The sequence below is a fragment of the Paramisgurnus dabryanus genome, chromosome 2, assembly GCF_030506205.2.
Source record: "Paramisgurnus dabryanus chromosome 2, PD_genome_1.1, whole genome shotgun sequence".
Taxonomy (NCBI): domain Eukaryota; kingdom Metazoa; phylum Chordata; class Actinopteri; order Cypriniformes; family Cobitidae; genus Paramisgurnus; species Paramisgurnus dabryanus.
The window spans coordinates 5,481,001-5,501,918 of NC_133338.1; the positions used below are offsets into that span (position 1 = coordinate 5,481,001).

General features: G+C 38.0%; 1 protein-coding gene across 3 annotated transcripts in view; it reads right to left on the bottom strand.

The window, feature by feature from the left end:
• syt7b (synaptotagmin VIIb) overlaps nucleotides 1-20,918 on the bottom strand; it is a 208,950-nt gene that overhangs the window by 106,077 nt on the left and 81,955 nt on the right. For all 3 annotated transcript variants that reach the window (XR_012335081.1, XM_065294246.2, XM_073811881.1), the window contains exon 2: nucleotides 7,877-7,980. Coding sequence is in view for 2 of the 3 variants with exons in the window: in XM_065294246.2 (XP_065150318.1) it covers nucleotides 7,877-7,980 (104 nt within the window). In the remaining variant the exon portion in view is untranslated. The remainder of the gene's footprint in view (nucleotides 1-7,876; nucleotides 7,981-20,918) is intronic.

The window sequence follows — 20,918 nt, forward strand, 5'->3', positions numbered from 1 at the left end:
TTGTGCGTAAAAACATATGAATCATTAGTGAGCCCTGCGGCTTAGCGGTATAAACATAAAGACCAGGGAGGCTCTCGCTGTGAAGCCTTACATAACATATACTGACTTATTTACTCATTAACATACAGTAACTGTTGTTCTTTTGTTGATCAAAAGATGGACCATAGCTGCTTTAACAGAAAGAACAACACTAACCTAAACAGTTCACTCAGAATAAAATAATAATAATATTTACAACTGAAGATGGTGTTTGGATGAACACTTGCTTTGCCAAGTTCAAACCCCTCATCCTGGCAGGTCTTTAATTAAACTGCAGTATTTGGCATTGAACTGCGAAATATTTGCGTCATCAATGTGTCCACCTCAGCAAGCCCTAGTGGTAGCTGTTTAGCAAGATAGTGAAGCTGGCAAAGGTGCTAAAAATAGAAAAATTAGCTGAATGTTTTTGCCCTTTTGGTCTTTACTCCAAAATAGCACTGCAAAACGGCACCTGAGGCTGTCGGCTGTAAATGCATTTTAAGAGGTGCAGAAAACACAGGCTACTCGTGGAAGACAAGCGGCAATGAAAAATGCCAAATTAAACATTAATAGTGGTGCACTGTTAGTGGTTTCACACCAACCAAACAAACTCAAATTTAATGTCAGACAGATTTGGGTCATGGTTGTGGCACGGCATGCTGTTCAAAGAACTGCAAACTTTGGAAAAAAAGTAGCATTACTAAAATAATAAACTCTGTGTGCAGACCATTTTAAATCCAACATTTACATGTAGTATGCATTTGCAGACCCTTTCATTCAAAACATGTGCAATGCAAAAAATGATTTTCAAGAAAAAATGTTCGTAGTATTTTTGTCTTGTTTTCAGTAAAAATATCTAAAAAATTTTAAATTAAGATGCTTTTTCTTGATGAGCAAAACAACTCAAGAAAATAAGTCTCGTTTTTAGACCAAAAATATCAAATTTAAGTGATTTTGTGCATAAAACAAGCAAAAAAAATCTGCCAATGGGGTTAGCTAATTTTTCTTGAATTATTTTTTTTTGCTTAACCCATTGGCAATTTTTTTTGCATATTTTATGCACAAAATCACTTAAATTTTATATGTTTGGTCTAAAAACTAGATTTTTTCTTGGGTCGTTTTGCTCAACAAGAAAAAGCATCTTAATTTAAGAATTTTTTGATATTTTTTACTGAAAACAAGACAAAAATACTGCAAAAAAATTACTTTCTTACTTAGTATTTCTGTCCAGTTTTCAGTAGAAATATCTAAAAAAAAATTTAAATCAAGATGTTTTTTCCTAATGAGCAAATGACCTAAGAAAATAACTTTAGTTTTTAAACAAAACATATCAAATGTAAGTTAATTTGTGCTGTAAAACAAGCAAAAAACAATCTGCCTATGGAATAAGAAATGTTTTCTTGAATTTACTTAATACAAGAAAAATACAGCAAAAAATGTCTTATTCCATTGGCAGATTGTTTTGCTTGTTTAACAGCACAAATTCACTTAAATTTGATATGTTTTGTCAAAAAACTAAAGTTGTTTTCTTAGGTCATTATTATAAATGATGTTTTAATGATGTGAATTAATAGTATTCCTGCAATATTGTGCATGTTACCTTTGTATATTTTGAAGGTTGGTACATTTTATATACTGTTGGGTAATCTAATTTAATTTGCATCAATATGTCATATTTTCTAAAATAAAAGAAAAAAATCTGGTTCCATATTTATTTTAAAAAACCTAATAGGGCTCAGCTGTTGTGTACCGGTGACAAGCGTAGTGGGCAGGAATAGCAAGTGACACAAGATTGTCTCATTTCAGTTTGCTTTGTTGACTGCAGCCTTCAAATACCATGTCTTGCCTTTAAAGTCCACGACCATAAAAGGATCCAGACCCTGAATTGGGATGCACCCAATGTCCTACCCTTGTGTTTTTTTTAATTCAGTTAAATTTAGATAATGGAGGGGTTGGGTTAAGGGGTTGTTTTCTATGGGAGTTAGCAAAATCTGACAAAGTAGCACAAATCGACAGAACACCGGTTCTGTTGTCACAAAGTCAATTGGTTATTTGAAAAGGGTTTTGGTTAAACGCCTTAAATCCCTGCTAAAGAAAAAATAGAAACCTTCACAAAATTCTATTGGGTTCCATTAAAATACCATTAGCTTTTACAATAATAACCACTACAAAATTCGTTTTGGGACATATTTCAGAAGAATTTAATGGTCCCGCCAATAGAACCCAACACATACAGTAGATACCCACAGAGACTATTTTCGTTTTTATTAAAAACAATAAAATTCCCATTAAAACCATTAAATCAAATAAGATTTCTGTGATTGTTTCTCATGTTTATTTGGCAGGGATAACATTTTGGGTCAACACAAGCTCAAGATATTTAAATTACGACATAAACCACACCCATAATTCTACTATTTGTGTTTTGTTTTAATGCCAAGTTGTACTACAGACATTGTGGGAAACTTTAAACACTTTAAATACTTCATCACACATAAAAACATACAGTAGGCGGAGTTCCGCTTTTGTCCTTTGGGGGCACCTACCAGCAAACAAGGGTACTGCAATATTTTGAGATATATATTTCATGGTTTTTAAATGGTTTAAATAAATTAAAACTATTTAGACTTACTCAGACTACCAATTAAAATGAGTCAAATAAAATATGAATTCTTATATTTCTATTTCATTAATAGCTCAAACAAAATCATAATTGGCTCTAGTCGTGAGTCTAGTCCCCTCAGCCTGTGCTTAAAAATAATGCAACACGAGCACAATTTCCATAAAAGATTCATCCCTTGAGTATTTCCCTATCAGGAAACATGTTTTTAAATGTTTTTAATAAAGTTTAAAAGAGTTGTCTTACGTTTGGTGGTTATGACGTTCAAGCAACCATGGTATAGTTAGCTTATAGCCTACGGTTTGCTTTAAATTAAATGCATTTAGACTTCAAAATTAGTTTGTGAAGATTATTTTAAAAGGAGAAAAATATGAAAAAATCAACCTCTTGTTATTTTTTTGTGATAATTCAGAAGCCTATGGAAAAATACAATAGATTTTTTGCAAAGGGAACCCATGTAAAGCTAACTTCCGGATTGGCCTACAAAAATACCTTATCCCTACAGGTCTCTATATGCAATTTTTAAATGAATTGTTTTTTTGTACTTTAAAGTTTTTATATAATCTCAAAATTTGGCTAAAGAAAGGGCAAAACTTCATGCTAATCCCAAAGATATTAGAAAATGAATGGACTGTATCTCCACTGCAAAAGAGAAGGAAGACGGACAATCATGTTTAGACTCCAAGTACAAAGACGATACAAAAGGTGAATCAAAAAACTGAGGAAAACATCAAATGTTGGAAAAAAAATTAGATGCAAGATTTGTAATTTCTCATTGTAATAAGAATAAGTCAGTAGATGCCTGCGGGGCGAGCACGTGGTGGGGAAGCCATTACGGAGTGTAATTAAAGCCTGAAATCTCTTTTTAACCACCCTGCAGTCTGGCCGTCTGCCTCACACTTCTCCTCTCATTTCCTGCGTCTTATTTCCGCCTTCTGGCCTGTGGTCACCATCTCGAAACCGATCGTCACTCCTCCTCAGCTGAGAAACAGAAAGGTCGGATTCCTGTTTTGAAACCGCGCTGGCACGATAAATAGCGCATGACACATTAACTCTGTTAAAGCTAATTGTTTTGAATAATTGCAGATCGGTTTATTTTGGAAAAGAGGGTAATTCAATTAAACCGAGCGTAGGTGATTAATTCTGTCTGTGGATTCTATTTATTAGCGGGTTATTAATCACAGAGTTAGTCTGTAATCACATTTTCGTGTTTTTTTTATGTTCTTGCTCTACTTGAGATTCATTCCCGTTTGGACAGCTTTTGCTGAATTGCTTTACATCAACTGCAAATCTTGTTTTGCAGATGTGAAAATGATCTGTGCCTAATTATCCAAACAGAAAATATGATTTTTCTATTGTGGAATGTCGGGCTGGCTAGATCTGATATAAACATATCTGAGTGCACCTCATGCTTTATTTTCCAGAGAATTACAAATCTACTGAATTTTATCTGTGAAAATGAGGCAAAAATGATTGCATAGGTAGCAATTGCATAGAGAGCTACACTAGCTGCCTTTCCGTTAACCTTTAAATTGCACAAATTGACATTGCGAATTAAAAATAAGGGCAATGGAAAAAAGTCAATTTTGCAAAAACTCCCATATAACGCAAAATAAATGTATACGCTCGTATGATGTGGTTTTTCAGGCAATTGGGAAAAGGTGTATTTCACAAAACTGCAATGGAAACGGTTTATTCGCATTTTCAGGTCACCTGATGCAAGTCACATAATTTTTATTTGAAGATGACACGATATGTACTAAAACCTCCTAGAAACATCTCAATACGTGTCTGCTCCCAAGTATAACAGGCTTTGGTTGCCAATAAAGTTTGATAACACTCCTACATCTCTTCTGATTCAAAACGATGTACTATTACCTCCAAGAAACACCTATATGATGCAGCTCGTAAGTATAACCCCTCGTTCAGACAGCCAGCGACGTTATCGCTGTGTGTCGCCCGTCTCTTTCAATGAGGCGTTTCTAAATCTGCTTGTCATAAACAAATGAGTACCGTCCACGCCAGTAACTGACGAGAGAAGGATGAAGTGAACTCTACTGCTTTGTTCTCATTGGTAGTCGCTCCCGAAAGTCGCTCGACATTTGCATAAAGTTAAACTTTTCTTAACTTTCTCGCGTCACTGGACACGCCCATACGGTCGCCAACGGTCACTTTCGCTCGTGTCGCCGGAAGTCGCCAGGTTTCCATTGAAATGAATGAGATCGCGTCGCTCTGCTACTGCTTATCGTTGGCTGTCTGAATGGGGCGTAATGCAGCGTTTACACCAGCCGCGGTATTAGCGTCAAGTGCGAGTGATTTCAATGTTAAGTCAATGTGAAGACGCGTTCTGGAGGTCTTGCGGTGCGGATAAGGCGTTTGACGCGGTAGATGAAATTCCGCCTCATTTGCGCATCTAGTTAGCGCAAATGGCGCAAATTGAGCATATGGCATGGTACGCGCGAATGGTGCCTTTTGTGCAATTTGTGTTTCACGCAAATTTGCGGCTGACGCCCCAGTTGAAACATTTTTACTTTTGGAAATTTGGATTTTGCGCCGCATTAACCAATCAGGAGCCTGCTTGCTGCTGTGGCGGCAGCCCCGCCCGGAATCACTCATTCAGCATGAAGGCTTGAAATTGTCCGTGAACAGTCACCTGGAGCTATAAGTTCTTATTTCTATAGAGATAGAAATAAAAAGGACCTCGCTTAGAAGAGTGTCAGTGAGGACATTGGGCAACCTGGTAAGTTGTTTATACACTTTTCAGTCACGTGATATTTATCGACCCGCACCGTTTATTTTCCCCCTATAGTAAGGTGACTAAATACAAACCGGCAACTCTCTCGATAAATGCACAAACAATATCAGTCATCCTGCAGACAGACAACCGCATAGCACTTGCCACTCCCACAAGAAGCGGATTTTGCCTCTGACGCGCGTCAAATACTTGCTTTTTCCACGGGTCTACTTCGCTATACACGCACAAATGCATTCAAACTGTTCAAGCGGCAAACTTGGCGAGGTAGATGCGATTTTGACTCCTGAAACACGGTTGGTGTAAATGCAGCTTTTATTGGCATTAATGTTTGGATAATACCAAAGGGGCAACCTTCGATCTCTCTGATGAAGCCAATACAGAAGTGATTCAAACTGCAGTTCATTGACCGGCCGCTAGAAGTTGGCTTCAAAAGAGAGTCAATTCCCATAGACCCCCATGTTAAAATGCCCATCATTAGAGCAGAAAAAAATACGTTTACAGCCTGGTACAAAAATTGTTTTTGGTCTGAATAGCTAATTTTGCCTTTCATGACAACTGTGAGAGGGGTGAATTTTTTGTAACTCATCCGTTTAAATTATATTAAGCCATAAAGTTCTGCATAATTAAGGGCGTGGACACTTGAGTGACAGTTGAATAGCCACTGCTGTCACTAGAGTCGAGCAAGGTGGGGGTGGTTTCAGCAACCAGCCACCTCAGCTTCACCCATGTCCCGCCTCTTTACCCATTTTTGGATATCTGCAAGTGATGCGCGGTTACGCATGGCCAAGATGCCAGCTTTACCCAAGGCTGGGTTGTTTTAACCCAGAGCCGATCCTGACCTCCCTGGGGCCTTAAGCAAAATTCTGCCCAGCCCTCCTACCTGACCCAGGAGCCATGGTACCTGACCTGGGCCGTGAGCTTTGCCACACATTCACACTTGACACCCCACTGCTCTCACTACATACAAAATATGGTTACTCCTATAAATCACACTATTAATATTTATATTTTAGGTAGTGAAAACTGAATTCTTGATATCAAAAATCCATATCATGTGAATGTTTAAAAGCTAAAATGGCTTGCCATAACTGTTTATAGTATGCATAAGAGCAATACTTGATCCCTGATGGTTATTATTTACTGAGGGATGTGCATTCATTTTGACCTTATCATTGGCATTATACCCATTCCAATGTAAATCCATTGGTTTCCATATTGCATTAACGTTGTTATCACGCTATTTTTGTTATGGTCCCCACACAGATGTTGCTGCTGGAAAGCACGTGTATCGAGCTGCCGTTTGTAAACACATTGCCCTTGGGCGTTTATTCACGCGAATATTCACTCAATAAATTATTGTGTAACAGACAGGCTAAGAGATGCACTGGCAACACTGCACAGCTAATTTAGCAAGTCAGATAGAGAGAGACAGAATCAGATCACATCAACTTAACTTTACTGTTTGCTTTTGCTGACATGACATCAAACTTAAAGAGAACACAAGTTTACCTGATTGCTGTTCTCGCATTTCACTCTCATTTTGTTTCCTTTTTCTTTTTTCATGGCCAGATGGATAGCTTCGCTTCATATTGTCATCTCAGTAAACAGTAACAGGTGCTGTAAAATGAGGCAGGGGGAGGCGGGGCCTTATGTAATTTGCGGGGCCCTACGCAGCCTCCGTAGTAAGCGTATAGGGCCGATCGGCTCTGTTTTAACCCAACTTCTGGGTAATTGGTTGCATAACAACAACCCAACATTGGATCATTTTTGACCCATCATGTGTCCTGTACAATATTTTCCCATTATGGCTCAAAAATAACCCAGCCATTTCTAAAGTGTAGGTTAATGGAATCACTGTCATTTTGCAACATTTTTAAAAATAGTTTCGTGCAAATCTGCAATGAAAAGACAGCTGATGATAGGACAAAGTCAATAGGAGAATCACTTTTAAGTATCAAAACTTACATCCAGTCATAAATAGCATGTCTGTTTATCAATCTATCATTCCTGAACATGCAATTCAATACATTCGGTAGATTGCCAATATCATTTAGTATCAGTCAAACTTGTAACTGAGACAAGATATGTTTTCCCTTAATGACAAAAAACACAATTACCTTAATGCTAAGCATTGTTATACCTTGCGTATGCAGTGCCCCTCCAAACAACTAGGGGGACCCCTTGCTTTAAATTTCATGCCGCGTTGCTCAGACCGATTGGCGTGTGACATCACTGTTTCACAAGAGCAATTCAAAATCATAGCAAGCCGTCTGATCTCAGTAATTTGATGTAGTTTGACAACCGCTTTGTTGGTCTGGAAAGCTCTTGACAGCACTTCATAGCACTTTTTTGCTTTTTTTAAGACAAAAAACACCCGCTTGTGTGGACAAACTCGGTTTATAAAAACACCCGTGTACGTGTGCACTAGGCTTGTAGTTTAAACTCCGTTTACATGTAGTGTTTCAGAAAGTGACATCACTCACCAGTTTGCGTTGGCACCATCCACAGACCCCGCACAGCGCCACCAGCCATACGACACACACAGTTAAACCCACCGATATCAGGAACACACTCAGAGACAATGAACCTGCGGAAAGAGAATTGCTTTAAATGCATTTTTACTGCAAAAGGGTAACCAGAAACAGGAGCATAGGCAATGCAATGTAGCTGATGATAATGCTCTTGTGTGTCTGCATCAGAAAGAAGCAATATTCCACCCATTATTTTTTAGTCTTTTTTGTTTCTCCTTAAATTCAGTTTATAAAGTCATGAAACATTGGTACGGTGGGTGGTTTCGATAACCAAGAAATGAAAGACCTCAGTCGATAAAAAAGATCTGAGGTGTCTTTCTCATTTTTGGAGCACGGCTGAAAAGTAGGAGGTTTGAAGATTTAATACCTTAGATCAAAAAATTGTGTGAGAAAATTTGACAGTAATCCACCAACTGAGAAAAGAGGGAATAATATTATATAAAGAAAAAGAGCAGGCATGGAAAAGGATAAATGATTTTATAATAATGTCTCTTAGAAATATCTAAAATGGGGAAAATTACAATGAGATGAGAAAGGGAAGCGAGAAACGTGCGTGTGGTAAGATTATATGATTTTTAATGCTATTAGGCTGCATTTACACTTCAAATCTTAATGCACAGATCCAATCTTTTGACCATATTCGATTTTTGTCCTGCCTGTTAACACGTACTTTAGATATGCCTCATATCCGATGTCCATGTTTACATTAAACTCCCGCCCAGACAGAATGCTAGCTTAAATAGGTATAGTATTAGCTATATCTAACGTTACATCATCACTTATTTAAAGTAAAGGCCATCGTCAATGATTACCTTTGGCATCATCATTATTCACAATGTCTTTCTCTGTCGTCATGTGTTCCTCTGAAAAACTGTCGAGGACTTTTTGAGATCTGTCAGCAGCTTGTGATCCTTAACTTCCTAAAACTTGGCTTTAATGCTCTTTATTTTCCGCTGGCATTGCAGTTGGGCGCAGCCTAAATCCGATTTTTTTGTGACAGTGTAAATGTAGCCTTATGCCGAGTTCAGACTGCATGATTTTCAAACTAGTCGGGTCACAAATATTTTCACACTTCATGACTATCTGGGGTACGTTTAGTCACTGCAGATCTTTAAATTTTTGCCTGGCTGCCAAACCTCTCCACACAGTTGTGATCCATGCTCATCCTCTCCTATCGTTTTTAGCAAAGCAAAGTTTTTTCAACAAGGTATTTGTTTCAAAGATCAGTTTAGCCAGTAGCCAGACCGATAAATAAATACAGAACAGAAGTTCACTTCGGTTCAGGTTTATAGTTAACCTAGATGATGAAGTTTTATATGAACTATTGCTTTCTGGGTTAGGTTCTGCTTATAAACATTTACCTTTCGACTCTAAAGGTGCCTGTTTGACATCACTTCCATCCCTTGTGTACTGAGGTCAGTTACCACACATACAGTATGGGAGGCATGCTTGCACTGCAAAAAAAGACTTTCTTACTTAGTATTTTTGTCTTGTTTTCAGTAGAAATATCTAAACATTCTTAAATTAAGATGTATTTTCTTGATGAGCAAAATGACCTAAGAAAATAAGTCTAGGTTTTAGACCAAAACTATACAATTTAATTGAATTTGTGCTTAAAACAAGCAAAATTATCTGCCAATGGGGTGAGAAAATTTTGCTTAAATTAAGTGCTTAAGAAAAAATAAATCCTATTTTTTCTCACCCCATTGGCAGGTAATTTTGCTTGTTTTAAGCACAAGTTCACTTAAATTTGATATTTTTTTTTTGTCTAAAAACTAGACTTATTTTCTTAGGTCATTTTGCTCATCAAGAAAAAGCATCTTAATTTAAGAATTTTTAGATATTTCTACTGAAAACAAGACAACAATACTAAGTAAGAATTTTCAAGAAAAAAACATCTTAGTATTTTTTGTCTTGTTTTCAGTAAAAATATCTAAAAAATTCTTAAATTAAGATAATTTTCTAGATGAGCAAATCGACCCAAGACAATCATTCTAGTTTTTAGACCACAAATATAAAAAATATGCCAATGTGTAATCAAAATTTTCTAGAACTTTTCTCGAATTTAGTGTTTAGGAAAATGTTCAAGATTTTTTTGCTTACCCCATTGGCAGATTTTTTTGTGTTTTATGCACAAAATTACTTACATTTAATATTTTTGGTCTAAAAACTACACTTATTTTCTTGGGTCTTTTTGGTCATCAAGATAATACATCTTAATTTAACAATTTTTAGATATTTCTACTGAAAACAAGACAACAATACTAAGTAAGAAAGTAATTTTTTGCAGTTTGCACACAAAAAATTATTTTCAATTAAAAAAAATCGTAGTATTTTTTCATCTTGTTTTCAGTAAAAATATCTAAAAATTCTTAAATTAAGATAATTTTCTAGATGAGCAAAACGACCCAAGAAAATAATTCTAGTTTTTAGACCACAAATATCAAATTGAAGTGATTTTGTGCATAAAACAAGCAAAAAATCTGCCAATGTGTAAGCAAAATTTTCTAGAACTTTTCTCGAATTTAGTGTTTAGGAAAATGTTCAAGATTTTTTTGCTTACCCCATTGGCAGATTTTTTTTTGTTTTATGCACAAAATTACTTAAATTGAATATTTTTGGTCTAAAACTAGACTTATTTTCTTGGGTCGTTTTGCTCATCAAGAAAAAGCATCTTAATTTAAGAATTTTTTGATATTTTTACTGAAAACAAGACAATAATTTTTTTCTTGAAAATCACTTTTTGCAGTGTACTTGTGATTTTAAGTATGTTTCTAACCTTAGATTTACCATCATGCATTTGACAGATGTTTTATCCAAAGTGACTTACCGTGCATTACAAGCTATACTTGTTTTATCAGTATGTGTGCTTCCTGGGATTGAACCCATGACATTTTCTCTTCTGACACAACTGAACGACACAAACGTGGTTTAATGTCCGTATGAATTACTGATAAGGATAGAAGCTAGTTCAGGCAAAGTGTTACCAGGATGGTGTGCCCATTAAAACACAGAAGCTCCAAATAATCCAGTTCCTTAACATTTTATTGTCTCTCAAGCAATCATGAGACCAGAGTTGTATGGTTTCTAAATCAAACAAAGCAAACAAACATTTTACAACTTAAACAAATCAAATCAAATCAAATCAAATCACACAGATTACAAATACAAACCAAACAATATTACTAAACATTAAATTACTTGAATATATATTTAAAGAAATACAGAAATAATACAACATAAACTTACTAATTCAAGGACTCATCAACTCTGAATCTCCCCATGAGCTGTTGAATGCCACACTGAACAAAGAGCCACTAATTAACAATTTAATGCAGCTGTGGAGACATAGCTCCTCCCACCCTGCTACCTCAGAGAATTCTTAACAGCCGCCCCCAAATATGTAAACATATTTGCCCATAGAATTCTAAACAGTCACAAATCATTTGAATACTCATTTAGAACTACCAAACGACTGACTGGACGTACATAGTGTTTACCATCAATCAGTACATTCACAACTCTTACTCTACCATCAGAGCTTGGTAGGACCTTTGTGACAGTTCCTATAGGCCAAAGCCCTCGTGGGAGTTGAGGATCAACTACCATCACTACAGCATTGCACAGAATAGGCTTTCCATCCTCCTTCCACTTCTGGCGAGTCTGTAAACCAGGTAGATAGTCTCTAATAAAACTTGTCCAAAATCTGTCAGCAAGAACTTGGCTATGCCTCCATTTCCTACGTGTGAGAAGCTCAGAATCTGCATACATCACCTGAGGAAGGGAAGCATCTCGCCGCCCCATCAAGAGTATATTTGGGGTTATTGGATCAGGGTCTGAAATATTGGAAGAGACGTATCCAAGAGGTTTAGAGTTTAATATCTCTTCCACTTCAATCAGGACAGTATGTAGAACCTCTTCTGGAAACACTTGTGTACCCAGTGTTACTCGTAGGGCTGCTTTAATGGATCTGACCTCTCTTTCCCAACAACCTCCAAAATGTGGAGAATATGGAGGATTGAAACGGAACTGAATCTGCTGCTTTGAAAGTGAATCCTGAAGGGCAGGGCACAGATGACTAAACTCCTCTCTAAGTTCCCTCTCCCCTCCTCGAAAATTAGTTCCTTGGTCTGATATGAGTTCGTAGGGCCTACCTCTGCGAGCTATGAAACGCCGGAGGGCTAATAAAAAACTTTCTGTATCCAAACCAGATAGTAACTCAATATGAATACATCGTGTTGTTTGGCATTTGAATAGAAGACCCCAACGTTTCTCATGTCTACGGCCCACTTTAACACTAAAGGGGCCAAAGCAGTCCATTCCTGTTGACCAAAATGGAGGCTTAAAGAGACGGAGTCTAGAGGGAGGAAGATCAGCCATTCTAGGGATTGAAGGAGAACCTTTCCACTTCCTACATTCTTGACATGACCGTTGGACTGATTTTACTGCCTGCCGTCCACGTAGAACCCAGTATTTCCTTCTAAGTTGGGCAAAGACTCTTTGTGGTCCTGGATGGCACAAAATTGAATCTAGATCTGCAATCAACAGTTTAGTAATTGGATTTTTTGGATCCAAAATGATGGGATGGATAACATCTGATTCTAACTCCTTACTTTGACGAAGACGACCTCCCACTCTTATGAGGCGTACAACATGGTCATATTCAGGGGCCAATTCAGCAAGTCGGCTCTGCTTAGGAACATTTTGACCTGATTTAAGTAACTTGTACTCCTCAGAAAAATCCCTTTCTTGTGCCAAACGAAGGAGTAATAACTCTGCCTGAGTCTGACTCAGTTTATTTTCTGATGATGAGCCAGGTGAGAATTCCTCAACTGTATGTGTGATCAAATCTGCCCAAGTATTAAACTGAGAAGGATTCAACTTAGAAAGAGTCAGGTCAACTTGGGTTTGGCCACAGAACAAAGGTTTTCTTAGTTCAGTTGACATATCAGAAGATAGACTGGGGAACTTTGGCCAATGATGAGGAGATAAAGTAAGGAAATGGGGACCTTGGAACCAACGACTGGTGGGAGTTAGCTCTACAAGTTTTTTTCCTCTAGTAATGTCATCGGCAGGATTATTTCCAGTATCCACATATCTCCACTGTTCAGGAATAGTATGCTCCAAAATCTCTGTTATACGGTTAGCCACGAACACCTTATACCGACAAGACTCAGAGCAGATCCATGTTAAAACTGTAGTCGAATCAGACCAGAGGGTGACTTGATGAATGTGCACAGAAAGCTCCTTTGTTAAGAGATTTGCCAACTGAGACCCAGACAAAGCAGCACATAATTCCAAACGTGGAACAGAAATTGTCTTTTTTGGAGCTACTCTAGATCTGGCCATAACAAATGACGTATGAACTCCATCACCATCCGACAGACGAAGATAAGCAACAGCTCCATAAGCCTGCTCTGAGGCATCACAGAATATATGTAGTTCCCTCACAGCAGTTTCTTCACTCACTCCAACTGACCCATACCAGCGAGGAATTTGGATTTTAGCCAAATTTGGAAGCTCATTTTCCCAGGCTGTCCATTTTGCTTTAATGCCTTCAGGAATATCTGGATCATCCCATCCTCGTGCAGGTTTAGTCCACAGTTGCTGTAGCAGAATCTTAGCACAGGTAGTAAAGGGGATTATGAAGCCTAAAGGATCATATTGCCGTGCAAGAATACGATACAGAATTCGTAACGTCAGGTTCTTATATTTCACAGGGCGATGCTTATATCCCAGAGTATCCTGCATACAATGCCAGCTCAGACCAAGAGTGCCTTCACATGGGTCCTTACAATCATGGCTCAGCCATAGCTCTGTTTGAGGGGAACATGCTTCAGCAGGTAAGTGGTCAATCACTGATGGATGATTACTTATCCATTGTCTGATCTCAAAACCTCCTTCGAGCAGTACAGAACACAGTTTAGTGATCATTTCTTTTGCTTCACAGACAGTAGGGAAACTCTGCAAACAATTATCCACATAAAAGGAAGTAAGGACTGAGGATTGAACCTCTGGATGGGTATTTGATAGGCTCTGGGCATGTCTTTGAAGGGCATAAATAGCACAACAGGGACTAGATGTAGTACCAAATGGTAAAACTTGCCATTCATACACCTCAGCTGGAAGATCTCGGTTCATATTCCTCCATAGAAAGCGTAACAATGGCTTATCTGATGGCAATAATCGAACTTGATGGAACATGGACCGGATATCACCACTGATTGCAATTTGATGTTCTCTAAATCGAAGCAGCACTCCCAAAAGAGAAGGACCCAAAGTAGGACCAGGTAATAAGTTAGAATTTAAACTTTCACCTTTGTATTTATAGGAACAATCAAAGACTAAACGATGTTTTCCGTTATGTTCAACTAAATGATGTGGAATATACCAAGATTCATCAGAAGACGTTATTTCCCTTGGAGTCAGTTTCTTCACATAAACAGCTTGCTCTAACTTTTGAATCTCTTGGTTATATATTGCTGCACGTTCTGGATTACTTATGAGCTGACGCTCTGTACGACGTAATGCTGACATAACGGATTGCAAAGGGGCATTCAATTTAGGTGTATGTTTAACTCGAAGTAAGGGAGTAGCATATCTTGCCACCCCGTTTACCTCAACTCGTTCTGTTCTCCTCTCCAAACACTCAAGAGCCTCTTGATCTTGCCTTGACCTGTGAGTATTCTTTGACATCTGGACGTATGGAATTACATCCACTTGCCACATTTTTTCTACATCCAGCTGTAGCTGATCCTTAGATGAAGCTAAGAAGTGACACTGAGAAACAGAGCTCTTCTCCTGTACTAATGAAATGGGTCCTTGTAATACCCATCCTAGGCGAGTATGCAATGCAGCGGGGCTTCCCGGAGGGCCTAGCACCACTCTCTCAGTAGAGCATAACAAATGGGGATAATCTGCACCTATAAGTAACAGAGGCTTAACTTGATGGAATTCTTCCAGAGGGATATCTTTAAGATGTTGATAACATCGTTGAAGAGTATGGATAGGATAAGTCTGCTCAGGTAAGTCCAACATCTTAGCTGTGAATGCTGCCTTGATCTGATATTTCTTGTGCTTCAAAGTTGCTGGAGAGACAGAAAAGGTAACATTAGCTCCATCAATCTCTTCAATACCCTGTCGAATCGTTCGCAGCTTCAAGCACTCAGCCGCCCCATTCAGGCCCAGCATCTCAGCAGCAGGAGACAAAAGCATGGTCTTTTCTGAACCATCATCAAGAATTGCATACGTTTCTAAAGACTTTCCTTGAGCACTCAGAATGACTTTCACCACCTTCAAAAGCACAGAATTTAGGCCACTCGGTTTGCTTAAGTAGAATATGCCAGAGTCAGGTTTATAAGCATTAACTTCATGCAGGACTCCTAAGTGACGTTCTTTACAGGATGGACAATCTCTCTTCAAATTACAGTTAGAAGAATGATGTGTCCGTCCACATCTCCAACAGCGATTGTTATCCAAGATCCATTTTCTCTTTGCATTTACATCAAACTGTAAGAACTCAGGACACTGATTCAAATGATGGGTTCTATCACAGAAGGCACAAAAGATTTGGGGTTCTACTGGTTGCTTGCTATTTGAATTGTTAGATTGATTGACCATTCCATAGGGCTTCCCATTTCCCTCCTGATTAATACCCTGCAAGAAGGTAGCTGTAGAAGATAAAGATTTCAGTGGTCTCCCATCTCTACTTTGAAACTTTGTTGCTCCTTTAGACTGGTCAGATACTTGAACCACCAAGCTTTGGCATTCTGCTTCCTCCTCTAGCCATTTTGCAAAATCCACTAAATTATAAGGAACATCTGGCCGAACAGCTCGAGCATGTCTAGCAAAGTTGGACACATGATTTGCTGGAAGTTTACTTAATAGTTGGTGAACATGAGAAGCACATGCCAATTCATTTGCTCCTTCATTCTGCCCCCATGACTGAAGCATGCCTACCAAGGCCTGCACTCGTAGTGCAAACTGACTGAATCCAGTAGAATCCCCAGAACGAATGACTGGTAAGCTCTGAATAAAAGCTATCTCCCGTAGCACTAGGTGTTGAGGCTGACCATATTTTCTTTGGAGGGCTTTTAGGGCAGTAGTGTAAGGCTGAGGATCATGAGCATATGCAAGGGCTAAATGACGAGCAGCATCCAACTTTAAGTGATCCAAAAGAATATGATATTTATATTGTTCAGTTTCCTCAACTGGCAGCAAATTTCTCAAGGCCATATTCAGCATTGCAAATTCTTGAGGATCATCAGTTTTGAAATACGGAAATGATGGTCTTTCTACCGCAGAGACTCTAGGAGGGCCCAGTGCTGAAGATGACTGAACATAAGCTGATATAGGTTGACTTGCATTTGAATGTCCAATTTGGACTGTTGGTGGAGGACCTGACAACATCTGAGGTAGGGGAGTATTACTACTAGTAGCCATTTGTGGAAGCCCCTGAAAGGGAGCACCTGCTGTAATCTGAGTTGGTGGCATAAAAGGAGCTTGACTATATGAGGGTACCGACATTGGAAAAGCATGGCTTGGATGGACAAATGAACCATAAGGTGGATACAACACAGGAGGCGGAAAGGGGGCAGGATAGTTTGGGAGCATCCATGGAAAACATGCATTACTCTGCATCTGACTAGAACTAGGCCCGTAGTTCCGTATTGCTTGATCATTACACAGATAAACTGGATTTAATGGCTGTTGATGTAAAGATGGCCAAGGGAGACCATTACCAAATTGAGCTTGACTCGTACTTGCGACAACAGGATTCTCTGAAAACTGTGCCCTTAAGTGAACAGAATTAGCAGACTCATTTAACATAGGTAAATTAGGACATTGTGAGGAACCAGTCTCTAATGATACTCTTCCATCTGGCGGCAATGGTGTAGGCAACATAGATCGTGGTGGAGGAGGGAAAGTACTTTGTCTACTAAGTCGAGGAGGTAATGTAGATGGATCAATATCTCTATTTGCTTCATGTTGTCTTAGACATTCACCCAATTCAAGGACAAGAGGAACTTTATTAATATCATCCACCTTAGTCTGGTTAACAACAGGAGATGCTTTAGTAGAACTGCAATCAGAACTAATAGAAAAGGAAGAACTTTGGCCTCTTAGTTGCATAGCTCTCATTGACTGTCCCAGTTCTGATAACATTCCCTTTATTTGTTGCACATCCTCAGACAGAATTCTCATCTCAGCTCTAGTATCAGATATGGAAGCTCCTTCTGTCATCTCCACAGACACATGATCAGCAGACATTGGTCTTTGTGTGCAAGCTGGTACGCTTGGCTGAGTGAGTTCATAATCTTGATGCCATTTAGGAGGTCTAACTGTCCGTTTAGGTCTCACAACATCATCCTTCTCCATCCTAGCAACCTATCCGGCTCGAAGGACCATATGAATTACTGATAAGGATAGAAGCTAGTTCAGGCAAAGTGTTACCAGGATGGTGTGCCCATTAAAACACAGAAGCTCCAAATAATCCAGTTCCTTAACATTTTATTGTCTCTCAAGCAATCATGAGACCAGAGTTGTATGGTTTCTAAATCAAACAAAGCAAACAAACATTTTACAACTTAAACAAATCAAATCAAATCAAATCAAATCACACAGATTACAAATACAAACCAAACAATATTACTAAACATTAAATTACTTGAATATATATTTAAAGAAATACAGAAATAATACAACATAAACTTACTAATTCAAGGACTCATCAACTCTGAATCTCCCCATGAGCTGTTGAATGCCACACTGAACAAAGAGCCACTAATTAACAATTTAATGCAGCTGTGGAGACATAGCTCCTCCCACCCTGCTACCTCAGAGAATTCTTAACAGTCCGTATGTCACATGAATTCACTCGAATCCTGGGCGATATTACCAATTGCTTCCTATTGACTGGGACTGTATTAATTATTTCGGCCATTTCCAAGTGAGAGAAAATCCATAAACAATATGGAAAGGATTGAGAAATTATAAACTGGGAAATGAAACAAGCTGAACTGAAACCAAGATCATCTGAATAAGCAGCACTGCCCAAGGATGAATACATTATTTAAGACACAAATATAGAACATCTTGGTACATAGTCATATAATTTTAAATGTTTTAATTCCCATAAAATTTCATAAAATCGTTTCTAATACATAGTACACTGCAAAAAATGATTTTCAAGAAAAAACTTTCTTAGTATTTTTGTCTTGTTTTCAGTTAAAATATCTAAAAATTCTTAAATGAAGATGCTTTTTCTTGATGAGCAAAACAACCCAAAAAAATAAGTCTAGTTTTTAGAGCAAAAATATCAAATTTAGGTGATTTTGTGCATAAAACAAGCAAAAAATCTGCCAATGGAGTAAGCAAATATTTCTTGAATTTATTGTTTAAGAGAAATGCTCAAGATTTTTTGCTTACCCCATTGGCAGATATTTTTTCTTGTTTTATGCATAAAAGCTTTTAAATTTTATATTTTTTGTCTTAAAACTAGACTTATTTTCTTGTAAAAAAATTTACAGAAAACAAGACAAAAATACTACAATTTTTTTTCCTGAAAATCATTTTTTGCAGTGTATATCCTCTATAGAATCAGCTATATCTGGATCTCTCTCAATGGTTTTTTTCTTCATAGTACTTTTTCCTCCAGGGTTTTTTTGTCCTAGGACTTTTTTCAACCCCTAGGGAATCAGCGGACATTGGCTTAACTTAGCACTCTCTTCTATAAGTTACATTATTACTACTCTCGCTAGTATGATTTAGCCGCTTTACTCTGCTTCTTATGTTGTCCACCGATTTTTTTTCTGTGTTTTCTCCTGCATTTATTAATGTGAAGCTGCTTTGAAACAATTAAACATTTGTGAAAAGCGTTATATAAATAAAATTAAATTGAATTTTTTTACTTTGTACTTCCTGTACATTTGACGGTACAAGTCAACAAAGTGCCTTTAAGGAAGTCATGCCACTTGGCGGCCATGTTTGCAACTCCTCATTTCAGTCATGTAAGACTAAAGTCCTATCTTGAATGGGGAAAGACAGAAATCTTTGAAATCACGTTGTAAAATCACAATTAAACAACATATTGCAAACCAACAATCAAACCTGACTTCAACCAATACCAAATGTTTGTCTTAATCTCAATTTGCACTAAAACCATCATTTTCAATGTCGTTTCAGCTACTGCTCATGCGCACAGGTCGTCAAGCACCTTAGGTGACTGCGTACATAGCCCCTCCCCTAGAAAATCATCAGTCTTTATTGATTAATGATTGGTTCTTTTAACTGAAAGGCGGGTCTTCTGTCACCAGAACGGCCATATTAAGCGTTACATTGTCCCATATTCATAGTAACAGCAGTGTCTAATCTTATTATAATATGTGACCCGTCACGGAAACCAGGGACTCAAGTCGGCAGCACAAGTTTCGAGAAAATGAGAAACAAAGTTTTTTTTTCGAAATTTGTGATTTTCGTTTTATTGCAGAATCTGTTAGTTGAGATCACGAAGAAGCCTCTCCATGTTTGAGATAGCAGTTTATGTATATTTAAAAGCGTACATTTTGCGGTTAAAATAGGCTTGTTTTTCCGGAGATTCTAGCATGCAGCGGGGGGCGTCATTATCTGTGTGTATATTTACATACTGTATACGCTTGTGTTTTCGCCTCCGCCCCCAAAGGGAACAGCGTGACTACTAAATAAGGATAGTTCGCCCAAAAATGAAAATAATGTAAGTAATGACTCACCCTTATGTCGTTCTAAACTCGGAAGACCTCCGTTCATCTTCGGAACACAGTTTAAGATGTTTTATCGTTAGATTTAGTCCGAGAGCTTTCCCCTTCATTGAAAATCTATGTATGGTTTCCATGTCCAGAAAGTTAATAAAAACATCATCAAAGTAGTCCATGTGACATCAGTGGGTCAGGAAGATTGTGTTGATGCATCGAAAATACAGTTTGGTCCAAAAATAGCAGAATTACGACTTTATTCAGCATTGTCTTCTCTTCCGGCTCGAGCGTGAAGTCACGTGACTGTAGTGACGCGCTGCCCTGTTCCTCAGACATGTTTGCTAAGTTTTTTTTTTTTTTTCAAACTTATAGCCTGCGTCTCCCCAGACTGTTAAGCTCGGGCGCACAAAACAAAAGAAAAATAAAAGAAGCTGGGGCGGAACAAATAACAGTCAGCCGCATCGTACGTCAGCCGCGTCACTGACTTTATGCGGCGCCGCAGTCGGAAGACGTCAAAGTACCGCGAGAGCTCTTCAAGAAATCTTACGGAGTAGTTTAATTTCGACTCGCTCTCGCGGTACTTTGACGTCATCTCTATGTCAGTTCTTGCAGCGCAGCATGAGTCCAAACACACAGAAGTTACACAGATATAGTTGTATTCTTCATATAATTGGCTACATGTTTTGTCTATCAATATTTTCCATGAAGTCATTGGCTGATGGAGGAACGAGCGAGCCATTGGTAACCTCTCTAAAGGATGTCACGTTTTCGACGGCGCTGTTTGGATGATCTATTATACCAGGGGTTTTCAAACTTTTTGTGTGTGTGGACCACTATTTGTAATCAAGAATTTTCGTGGACCACCTCATAATACTTATTTTAAAATATGTCTACACAAAGTCCTGAATTAATCTGCACCTCTAAATAGTCTTACTAGCACTAAAACTATAACTGGTCATCACATCAGTACAACAGGTTTCTTAACCTTATATTATAATTATTTATATATACATATTCTCAGTGTTGGGAAAGTTTACTTTCTACATGAACTAGTTTAGTTCACAGTTCACAAATTTTAAAATGAACTAGTTCAGTTCATAGTTCATATTTGAAAATGTTAAACTAGGTCACAGTTCCAAAAATGAACTAATTTATAGTTATTTTTTCCCATATTATTATTTTTAAATGATTGCCATTATAGCCCATATAGAACCACCACAGACAGCAATTATTTGATCAGTTTTAACACTGAAGCTAAATGTGTC